Source organism: Drosophila rhopaloa, unplaced genomic scaffold (assembly GCF_018152115.1).
Source record: "Drosophila rhopaloa isolate 14029-0021.01 unplaced genomic scaffold, ASM1815211v1 contig_3, whole genome shotgun sequence".
NCBI classification, from domain to species: Eukaryota; Metazoa; Arthropoda; class Insecta; order Diptera; family Drosophilidae; genus Drosophila; species Drosophila rhopaloa.
This window is the reverse complement of record NW_025335123.1, coordinates 15,253,760-15,265,973: the sequence shown is the minus strand read 5'-3', so window position 1 is coordinate 15,265,973 and position 12,214 is coordinate 15,253,760. Positions and strand designations below refer to the sequence as shown.

At 39.8% G+C, this 12,214-nt stretch overlaps 1 protein-coding gene across 14 annotated transcripts in view; it reads left to right on the top strand.

The window, feature by feature from the left end:
* LOC108047101 (amyloid-beta-like protein) overlaps positions 1-5,102 on the top strand; it is a 54,514-nt gene extending 49,412 nt beyond the window's left edge. For 6 of the 14 annotated variants that reach the window (XM_044461362.1, XM_044461364.1, XM_044461368.1 and 3 more), the window contains 4 exons: positions 1,524-1,673; positions 2,237-2,919; positions 2,985-3,393; positions 3,881-5,102. In XM_044461362.1, the coding sequence (XP_044317297.1) occupies positions 1,524-1,673; positions 2,237-2,919; positions 2,985-3,393; positions 3,881-3,988 (1,350 nt within the window). In that variant the 3' untranslated portion in view covers positions 3,989-5,102. The remainder of the gene's footprint in view (positions 1-1,523; positions 1,674-2,236; positions 2,920-2,984; positions 3,394-3,880) is intronic. The other 8 variants (XM_017127167.2, XM_017127166.2, XM_044461369.1 and 5 more) reach the window with 5 other exon arrangements.
* The last annotated feature ends 7,112 nt before the right edge of the window (positions 5,103-12,214 follow it).

The window sequence follows — 12,214 nt, the reverse complement described above, 5'->3', positions numbered from 1 at the left end:
ACTCTCTCTGTCTCCATTTGACTGCCTGCCACCTATCCCATAGACTATTTGAACTATCTAAGCGCTATGTCTCTGCATCTGAATGTGTGTGTATGTCTGCGTCTGAATCGGGGGCTTCACTTGGCAAGGGATCGATCAAAAATGATTGACACCCATTGAAAGACCTCAAAATGCCAGCTACTTAAGGCTGATTAAATTAACGATCGTTTTTTGGGGCATTTAAAACAGTTCATAAGCGATATGTTACCCACATTCACCCTTGCCATCTGAAGCTACCTGATTTATAGGCCTCATAACAAGTATTCAATCCATCTGTAGTATATAGTCCACATCAGAATCGCTTATCAGTTTATTAAGTTAAGTTTTGTTTCCATTTAAAGCCCATTATCACGCACCCTGTATATCGTAATCGTAATTGTTTCCTACTCTAACCGTAATCGTAGCTCATTGAGTCGTATTTTTCCGGCATTATGTTGTGCTCATTGTATCGCCTGCTTTTCGTTTGCTGCACTTCGAGGACCAGAGATGGGTTACGTATTGCCCATCCCAGGGTTTAACACTACCCATCACTCTGGGCATCGATGGGCAGATTTATGTTTATTTGTGTATCCATATGTATGGCAAATGGGAGCGAAAGAGGCATCAGATTGTAATCACAACAGCAATAACAATAACAATACCAGTAACAATAACGATAATGCTGCTCGTAATCTAACCAGTTAACGAAGTACCGCTACAGCAACGAAACAATAGATCAAATTACCCATATTACTAACTAACATCCAAAGTGCTTTGTAGTTGAACTGATTGGCATATAAACTAACTATAATCCGCCTATACCTCACCTACACGTAAACCTAAACCTATCCATTAATTTGCCGTCTGTTTTATTTCGAAACCAACCGATCCCCGACCGAAAACGGACACGAACAAAAAACCCAGAACCTTTGATATCCTCACTTCGGTCCTTATCGATGTGTATTGCTCGCATTATAGACCTATATTTGCTGCTTACGTAACCGCTGCGCTTTCGCAAGCATCGCTACTGCCGGTAATGAACTGCATCCATGTATATATACCATATACCATAAACCTGACCCAATTCGATCCCTGGATAGGATCATTCCAATCCCAACATTTTGCACCGCATCAGTGGCTCGCACTCTGTTTCTCTACCTCTCGCTCGTTCTCGCTCCATCTCGCTCCCCCATGGCAGCACAAACTCTGTGGCGGCACTACACTTAAAAAAAAAAAAAACTTGCGAGAAATCCACTCATTCCCAAAACCCAGGACAAGCCATGCGATTAGTCTCCCACCCAAAACCAACATTTTAAACACAAAAATTCCAAAAGATACGTACGAATCGAGGACATTTTTCGAAAACTTAAACGAATACAGATTAATCAAAATACCGATAGATCGATCGACAGCTGCATATTGTTATCGATCGACGCAAATTCCCCATGCTGATAATCTTTCTCTCTTGGTGTGCAATACGTCTTTATATGGGAATGTAATTTTAGACTTCTGTTCAGGCACTCGAGGAAGAAGGCAACGCCGAGAAGCACCAGCTGGCCGCCATGCACCAGCAGCGCGTTCTGGCCCACATCAACCAGCGGAAGCGGGAGGCCATGACCTGCTACACCCAGGCCCTCACCGAGCAGCCCCCGAACGTGAGTAGTCGCCTCTGATGGAAGGTATCCTCAGTGGGATACGTCCAGTCACAAGGTGGGGTCGATATCTAAGGGATTCATTAGGCAACTACATAGGTTTGGTATTCATTAACACCATGGAAAGAAACACTCGATCGAGATGTTGCAGGGATATATTGCATTTTAATCATGGTTTCATGCGCTTCAAACCTAAGTCAACCAGGGGGCGCCAAGTAATTGTTCCATTATTATATCGGCTGTAATAGTTCATATAAGCTTTAATAATGTCTAAAAAAAATTAATTTTGCTTTTGCTAGGAAGACTTGTGTTAAAATATATTAGCATATTCATTGACAGTCTAAATTTCACAAATTTCGTTAGGAGCCATATTAGATCGCTGAAATCAGATTAAGTAAATGTATCACAATAAAAGTTTGATCTATTTCAAGAAGTTTTTAAATTGGAATCAAATGAACATCGAGTACTTTGATAAGTAAAGAAGGCTTTGAAAAGCGATTACCATTAATCCTGTAACTACATAAAAAAAAAATGTTTTCCATGCTAATGCCTTTAATCTCCACCAGGCCCACCACGTTGAGAAATGCTTGCAGAAGTTGCTTCGCGCTCTTCACAAGGATCGAGCTCATGCCTTGGCCCACTATCGGCACCTGTTGAATTCCGGAGGACCCGGTGGCCTGGAGGCAGCTGCTTCGGAGCGGCCACGCACTCTGGAGCGACTGATCGACATCGATCGTGCCGTCAACCAGTCGATGACCATGCTCAAACGCTATCCGGAGCTGTCGGCCAAGATTGCCCAGCTGATGAACGACTACATACTGGCACTGCGCAGCAAGGACGACATTCCCGGCTCATCGCTGGGCATGAGCGAGGAGGCGGAGGCCGGCATTCTGGACAAGTACCGCATCGAGATCGAGCGCAAGGTGGCCGAGAAGGAGCGCCTGCGCCTGGCCGAGAAGCAGCGAAAGGAGCAGCGGGCCGCCGAGCGGGAGAAACTGCGCGAGGAGAAGCTGCGAATGGAGGCCAAGAAGGTGGACGACATGCTCAAGTCGCAGGCGGCCGAGCAGCAATCCCAGTCGCCCCAATCCTCGACCCAATCGCAGGCGCAGCAGCAGCAGCAGGAGAAGAGCCTAAGCAGCAAGGAACTGGGTCTCGACGGCGGCCTGGTCACAGCGGCCAATCCCAACTTGGAAACCACCAAGGGCGAGAAGGAGCTGTCGGATACTGAGTACGCCGAGGCAACAGTGAGGTAGGTCCACCTTTGAGTGCTAATCCATCTCAATCCATTGCTAATGCGTCTACTCCACTGTATAGCAGCACCAAGGTGCAGACCGTGCTGCCCACGGTCGATGATGATGCCGTCCAACGGGCGGTGGAGGATGTGGCCGCCGCCGTTGCTCACCAGGAGGCCGAGCCGCAGGTGCAGCACTTCATGACCCACGATCTGGGCCACCGCGAATCGGTATTTGAGCTGCGGCGCCAACTCGTACCGCATTTGCCTAAAGCCTATCCCCTCTCTCTCTCTCCCCTCTCGTTGCAGAGCTTCTCGCTGCGCCGCGAATTCGCGCAGCATGCGCACGCGGCCAAGGAGGGCCGCAACGTCTACTTCACGCTCTCCTTCGCCGGCATCGCCCTCATGGCGGCCGTCTTTGTGGGCGTGGCCGTGGCCAAGTGGCGGACATCGCGCTCGCCGCACGCCCAGGGCTTCATCGAGGTCGATCAGGTGGGTTGTGGTCAAGGTGGGGAGAGATGGACAAGATGGCCGTATAACAGTCGTGCACGGGGGGAATAGCCTCCAGGTTGTCCTGAGCCCGTTTTTGAGGTCCCTTTTAGAGTAACTTCTTTGCTTAGTCCTTGTTTACAACAGGTGTATAACAGTTATATAACAGTGGTAACACACAGTGGTTGAGACAAGATCATACAGGGATGTAGACGGAGCTTTTCAAAAGAGGTTCATTCTTTCGAGTTCAGCATAGATCAATTAAATTGTTTAATTTTTTTTTATAAATTTTTTTAAACAGTTTTATCACTCTGATAACTTTTACACAAGGCTGTCATTTATTAATAATTAATCAGGTTTTTAAACCTTTTTAAATTGGTACAGTTTAGGTGACTCTGTCTCTCTCTCTCTCTCTTCATCCTTTATCAAACCTATACATCTCTACCTCTTTCTATTAAAAATATACTAATTTATTGATATCCCAAAACAGAATGTGACCACACACCATCCCATCGTGCAGGAGGAGAAGATCGTGCCCAACATGCAGATCAATGGGTACGAGAATCCGACCTACAAATATTTCGAAGTGAAAGAGTAAGCGGGACGGCAACAGGGGCGCGGCTGGCTAGAGCAAGAGCGAAAACGCGAGCGAGCGAGAGGCACACATCAACAGCAAAAGCAGCAGCAACCACAATTTCAAAATGAAAAAACTTAAGCATAATATTAAAAGCAAAAGGGAAGAGAAATGATTTTTTTTTTCGTCAAAAGGAGCGCAGTTCCAATAAGGAGAATCGAGGGGTAGAAGAAGAAAGATAAATTCAATGAATGGTAATATATCTATATATTAAATTAAAGCAAGCAAGCAGAAAGGCAAGAATATAAAGCAAGCAATTAAATTTAAGTATTTGAATGTTTAACAAAATGCAGTAAACATCCTTTCTAGCTCTCTCTCTCTCTTCCCCTCTCTCTCTCTCTCTGTCTCATTCAACCACTCTGTCCCTTTTCCACACACACACACACACACACACAAAACACAGAAAATCACAAACATTTCCCACTTTGTGGTTCTTCTTGGTCGCCAAAAATAAAAGAGATAGAGAACTAATAGCCAAAGAGGCAAGCGTAATTTCGTGCAATGGCAACTCGAAATAAAAGAAGAAAGTGACAGCGAGAAGGCAAGAATCACACAAGCACACCAAATCACCAAAAAGAAAGGAGGAGCAGGCGGAGGAGAGGAAAGAAAAGAGAGCAGAAGAAAAGCAACCGCAAAACAAAAGATATTCCTAGTAAATAAATTGTCGACACACACACACACACATTCTCACACCGACTCACTCACTCACATTCACACGGATACACACCCATACACACACACACACATACGCATTCATGGCTGCTTCGTAGCATACTTTTGAGCGTTTCTTGGCGTTGAAATGCTTGCAAGCCGATCGCAATTCTTACCGAACAAAAACTTACGCCACTAATTAGAGCCGCGCTAAGAGCTAGAAGAAAGCAGGACGCAGATACACAGATACACTCGCACACTGAGACACATGTGAACCTAAGAGCTACCTACGCGTACTAATCTCTATACGAACGTGCATATTCGCTTATGTATATGTATAATTCTCTCTCTAAACCACACTCACCACACACTAACACACACACACAACAACAACAATAAAACACCAGACGAACGCAAAGGCAAATGCAAATGCAAAAACCCAACAAATTATATATACACATATATAAATATATATATATATATATACAATATATTTAAAGCAAAGCAAGAAGAAATGTCCATAAATGTATTTATGTATCTATACACGAGCCACACAACCCGAAAGGTCGAAGGTCAGCTAGCTAAGGGGAAGAATTACGATGCTTGGCAGCAGGCTATGAAATTAATATATGATTCAGCTACGTAACAGAAACAATGCAAAACGCTAAGCTAATTGCAGACAGAAACCAAAAAAAAAAAAGATGGAAAAAACAAATATGAAAACGAAAAGCGAAAAACTTTTAGAACTTTTTCTGCATATTTTGTGTGTAAGTCGGTGGCAAAAAACAAAAACAAAACAAAAAAATGTTTTTTCTCTTTTTTACGTTACATGTTTCACTCAAAGGCCAGCACAAAACACTCACACCCCCAAAACACACACACACTAGCTCACAGACACTCACACACACACACACAGACAGGGAAAGGAGGCCTTGAGAAGTCGTTGCATTTCATATCAAAAGCTTCGCAATTGTTTGCATAATTGCCTTAGAGCCAAATGCCGGCGGAATCTGATAAGCAGGTCCGCCAAACGGAGGCGGAATCGAAATCGCTGAAATCCGGGGAGGTTGGAGACGGACGGATTCGAAGGCGGACGGATTCGGAGACGGAGACGGAGACGTGGACGGCACCACCTAGAGTGGACGCTCCGAAGAGCCCCAAAGATAAACCATTTCGAAACGGCTAGTTTCATTTCTCGGCTCGATTGCTTGGCAAATATTTGGCTTGCTTTGTTCGAGCAGCGAGATACTGTTACTCAATCAAGCCAAATAATCGAAATGCTTTCCCCGGCCAAAACAAGCCGACCAGCGGTTGCCCTTCCCAATTTAAATTCCATTCAAGTTGAAGCTAAATTAAAGCACAAGTTCAAATTACCATTTTACTTGACAAGGAAGTTTATGTCAATAGAAAATCAAAATAATGCACACATTGAAGCTTATATTGAAAGTATTATTAACCGAAATTGAATCAGAAGATGAAAAACGCTTTGGGAAAATCGATAAAAAGTGGAAGAAAAAAAATTGGAAAATAATAGTCCACAATGGTTACACAAAGAGCTAAAATAGACACTTAAATTAAAGCGGAAATGATATTAAAATTGAATTGAAATGACGTGAAAAGGAATATTATAAAGATAATTTGAAGCTAAATTTGGAACTATAACTTTAAGTCAAACATTGAGGTTGACAATGAAACAAACAATAAAGCAGAAAGTTGAGATTCAAACAAATAATATTCTGAAATAGTTGGCTTGAATCTTTAATGAAGTTTCATATTGAAACTGATATTGCAACCAAAATGAAAAAAGGGCCATAGCTTGAAAATTGAGATTGAAGACAATGTTGCACTGAGTAATTCGAAAATTAAATCGGAAATTGAGATTCTGAATGAGATTTAAAATAAGAATGAAAACCTAATTGAAACTGCAATTAAAAATGCAACTGAGTTTAAACTGAAACTAAGATCGAAGCTATAATTGAAGTTGATTTGAAAATTACTGCGATTGAAAATAACTTTCGATCTGACTTAAATAAGATACAGGAAACAGAGCTAGAAACTGAGATTGAAATACTAATATAAATTAAAATCAAAATAAACGCTGTAAATTAATCAGAAATCTAAGTGCAAATTCAAAAGCCACCTGAGATTGATACTAAAATTGAAACTGGATGAAACTGAAAATGAAATTGTAATTGTAAGCGAAACAAACCTTGCAATTTAAGCTGAAAATGTACAATAAAATAAAACTGTTATTGGAAATTTAATTAAAGCCTTGATTAAATGGCTTAATCCTAAGATGAGCTGTAATTAAGGTTTTAATTCATTTTTTCATACCAAAATCAATTTCCACTTGAAATTTAAGGTCAGTGTCAATTAGGATTACAAATTTATTTCAGTTTCTGAGCATCAAAAATAGTGATGATTTCAATTTTGAATTTGATTTCTATTTCTGGTTCTGTTGAAACGCTTAATTCGGGATTAATTTCTAAAAGTGTTTTAATCCTGTTTCCAGCTCGTTTTAAAATTCCATGTTGAATTCAAATATAGCATAGAGTTCAGTTTCAATTTAAACTTGAACTTCTCAACCTCATTTTCAAGTTTAGTTCTTCTTTATTTGGTTTTTAATATCAATTTCAAATGATGAACAGTATCAGGATTGATCAAAACTCTTGGCTATAATGAAAGTATTTTTAGAATATTTATTTAACGCTTTAAAATCATGGCAATCTTTGTTCTTCAAGGCAAACTTAAGGCGCTCCCCCACACGGACACACACACACAGACAAAAACAGACACATTATATAATGCTAAATGTATTACAACAATATATATACATCTATATATATACAAACACATATATATTTCAACAGAAACAAACAAAAAGGCAAATCAACTACACAAAAAGTAAATAAGAAGAAAATCTAACTAGTCAAAGCTTGAATATTTTTTAATTTATTCATTAATACAACAAGAACAACAACAAAAAATGGAAAAGTATACATATATATAAAAACCAAAAAAACAAACAACAAAAAAAGAAAAAAAAACAATTGATATTTACACTTAGTGAAGCAAAAAACAAAACCAAAAAACAAAAAAAGCGGAAAGTAAAAGCGAAAAAAAAAACAAAAAACAAAAATGATGCAAATGTGTAAGAAATAAACCCCGTCCTGCATAAATAAAATTAAATAAAAGAATAAAATAAATGGAAACGTAAAGAATATCATAAAACAAAAAAGATTTACACAAAGAATAAATGCAAAACAAACAAACAAAAAACGAGGAAGCAACAAACAAGAAAATTATAATGAAAATCGCATGTGTTTTTGTCGTAGTCTCATCATTGAAAACCAAGTGAAAAGCAAAAAAAAAATTAAAAACAAAAACAAGTAATTTGTAACGAGAAAAAAAAAACAGCAAATAAGAGCAAAAATTTGTGTAATTCTTTTTGTCGAACTATGATTTTTGCCCGAGCGGAGAACTCAGTTGGAGAAAAGTATAAGAAAATTTAAATATTAAATGTACTCAAAGACAATTGTAATTGCAACAATAATTGTACGCTATATATACTATTATTAATGTGGTAAAGATTTCAGCATTCGGCACTGGCCATTGGCCCCCTGATCTTTGATTATTGATCTTTGATCTTTGATCTTCGATCGATGATCGACGATCCACGATTCACGTCGTTCTCTCCGGATCGATATGTCGGGCATTATTACCATATAGCCCCGGGGCGAAGGACCCAGGAAAAGCCAGGAAAATTGTATAATGTTTCACACAAAAACCGAATGATGGAAAACCAAACATAAAACATAAGAATGCAAAGGAAACAAACAACAACAAAACAACAACAACAACAACAAAAGAAAACAAAACCAAAAAAAAACCATTTTCAATGTATAATCATATAATTTGATTTTGAATTTTTGTGTTCTTTTTCGAAATATTTTGCATAAATAAAATAAAATAACAGAAAAACAAACAATCATTTGCGTGAATCAACTTATTATGGCGGTTTTTGAATTCCAGATAACCTCAAGATTACTATGATTTATTCCACGCGATCGGTCATATATTTAATCGATTGCCCGTCAAACCTAATCAATTTTCCTACTTTTATTTTTGGATTAGCATCGAAAATACGTACATGGGGTCAGTTAAAAGCAGATGGAACGGATTTGTTCCAGCTCATGTATAATTATAATCGTATATATTATGTTTAAGGTTTTTTTTTTTTAGTTTAACATATAGATTTAATTAAACGTCGATCAACCAAATAAATGGTTATAATACATTGAGAATAATAAGGAACAAATAACGTGAAAACATAACAGAAAAATGATTAACAAATTGTATAACAAATTAAAGTAAGTTCACTGTTTTAAGGAGCAATTAAACTCCTAGCATTCAAATTATAACAAATTTATAGGTATAAAAACTGATAAAAATTTGAAGCTTAATATTTAATAATAATAATATCTTTCAAGAACTGCGACTGTTAAGCTCCTAAAGAAGCTCACTCGAAGATAGCCAAGACCTCATGCCAGAGGGTCTCGCCGCGAACAGACAGATAAAGATATATACCCCGGAGACCCCAATGGAACATCCATTTAATGAGTTTGACTTCTAAGCGGGGGCTGGGTTACATTGGCATACATGTGTGCGCGCTCATTATGAGTTTCAACTTCGAGTGCGCTAACAAGCCTTTACAATAAATCACTTGAAAAGGTATATGTGAAATCAATGTAAAGCACTTCAGTCTATCAAGTGTCCGGAGCATGAAAATTGACGTACATTTTGATATATGGGGCGGGAGCTGCTTCAGCTTCTGGCTGCTTTTGGTTTGCTTTGGCTTTTCCGTGGGTTTAGTTTGCTTTGGTTTTTGGTTTGTCGCCCCACTTTTAATGGAGCACCGTTTTTTTTGATCGATGTGGAACTCCGTAAATGTGGAGCACGGACAAAAAAACAAACGGACAAGACGGACAGATAGTGATCTGTTCGAAATAGTTCGAGTGCCATTGTGGCTTTGTTTCCCTTGCCTTGCCTTCATTGTGAAACTTTCCAAAGTGCATTCTGCATTCTCAAGAGTGCCCCACACAAGTGGCCACCGTCCGTTGTCCGTTTGTCCGATTGTCCGTTTGTCCGCTACATGACAAATGACAAACAACACACTTGCCGAGCGTGCAGTTCCTCTATCGGAACAATGTTACACCCGAGTAGATAGAGATAGTACGCAGATAATGCGACAGACAACTTTGAAATGCACTTGAGCGTATTGGGAACTCGAGAACATGTGTGTTTTTTTCGATGAAGGCGGTACTTCAGTTGAGAGGTGGCACCGTCCCAAAAGTTCTACTCTAATTTCCCTGTTTTGCACTTGGATTCTCGTTGATCAGCCAAGGACGAATCTGGTAATCAATGGCTTAAAAGGTGGAAGTTACCTCTTTAAAGTTACCCTTTATGCACTGCTAGGGGTATTTTAGTAAATGATATTATATAGCCTTACAACTAATTGTAAGTTTAGAGCTTGACCCATAATAAATCAAAAGTAGTTGGCGACGAATTATAGTTGCTGAATTTGAAATTGTTACCTAATTTGCATTTTCATTTTGAAGGCACCATGGAAATATCAAAATACAGGATAAAGTGATTTCTCTTTATCCGGATTAAAATATAATTAAATAAAGAATAAAGTGATTTCTCTTTATCCGGACTAAAATATAATTAAATAAAGGATAAAGTGATATCTCTTTATCCGAATTAAAATATAATTAATATTAATTAGCCTATTTGGAATATATAGAAAGCTTCTCTTTTAAGTCAGTAATTACTGGACGAAGTTATAATAGCCATTACTTGAAGTTTCTTGATTATTATATGGGCTCGCGATGACTTCACCCAGATTAGTGGAGATCACTTGACGGCACCCCCCAAAGTCCACTGAATGGGTTCTTAAGAAGCAATCTTCAAATGGCTGATATCGGTGCGAGATCTCCAGTGCCAGCACTCCCATTACGGTTGTCATTGTGTCTGGTCGCCGAAGTGACAAGATGTCAGCACTGGGACTCTGATAGCTGGTACAGCTCCTCAGATCGCTGGGGCGTTGAGTTCCACTGGAGCAAATTAGGGGGCGGTCGATGGGGCCCCGGTTGAGATAAGGGCATAAACAAAATGCTCGCGGTCCAACCACCGAGTGGGTGCGAAAGGGACGAATAGACTGACGAGCGGCGGCAGTACGCCCCACCTGAACTGAATGGTGATGGTGGTAGTGGTATTCTGGATGGTAGTGGTATCCCCCCTGATAAGGCGGTGCAAACGGTAGCCCGCTCTCGCATCTGATAAGAATCGGAATGAAATCGAATGGAAGCCAAACATGTTGCTACAACATTAAAAAGCCAGTCCACATTCAAATCGGGGCTGATTAGCCAGCATATCGGAGCTGTAATGTAAAGGGGTTCGTTCCATGTCTCATATGTAGGTTGTGTGTATGTGTTCCCCCGATGTCCACGGCATTATCACGGCTACCATATCGCCACTCTGATATCGCCTCGACCCGTGTGCAAACAAAAACAAAACGAAAATAAAAAACAGAATGCAGAGCCACACGGGAGTTTTATGGGGCCCAACAACTCCCGATCGAACAGCGATATTGTTTGTCAATAAACATACGCGCCACATAATCACCCATAATAATAATAATATCGTTTGGGGCCTTTTTTATTATTATTAGTTCATGATTCGACTTGAACTCGAATCGGGAGTTATAACCTGGTAGCTTATAGTAGCATATAGCCCCTTCACCTTGGTCAGTGTGCTACCGAAACATCAAGTGGCAGTCTTACCAGCGCCCATTAAGATATTTATCGGGCGGCCACTCGACAAATTTATTCACTAGCATTTGCTCGCTGATGGATTGGATCGCTGGTTCCGCGGTGTCTTGTGGGCAAAGTGTCCCATTGAGTGCTGCCAATATAGCCACCCGGTGGGGTCCGACTCTAACGGACAGTTTTAGCGGACAAACGGACAATCGGACAAACGGACAGGTCGCGGTTAGATAACGAGGGGATTAAGTAGTGCTTTGTGTATATTTTCTTTAACAACAGGGATTATACTTTATTGGTAAAAGCAATTTATAGCTTTGGGTGACTAACTCATTGGGAAGTAATACTTTAATAGACATATTTATAATAAATACTCGTAGCTTCCAATCGTAGCTTGGAATGTACATGTTAATGGGGTCACCTTTTAAAAATAAAGAAAATTAAACATCCGAAAAGCCAAGGTAGCAAAGTTCTACAAATAAATATCAAAGAAATCAATCAAGTTGGAAATATAACAAGTTACACCTACAACGTTCGTTGGGGTCACCATTTTAGGTAACAGCTTTGAATAAGAGTGCTTAGAAAAGCTTTTCTTTGTTTTCTTTTTGAGTAAAGCTTAAAACTGGCTTATCGTGTCAAAATTAGGTTTTGGTGGGATCTGTCAATATTTATCATCTCATGTGCCACCTTTTATGATCACTTTGCACCACTGTGC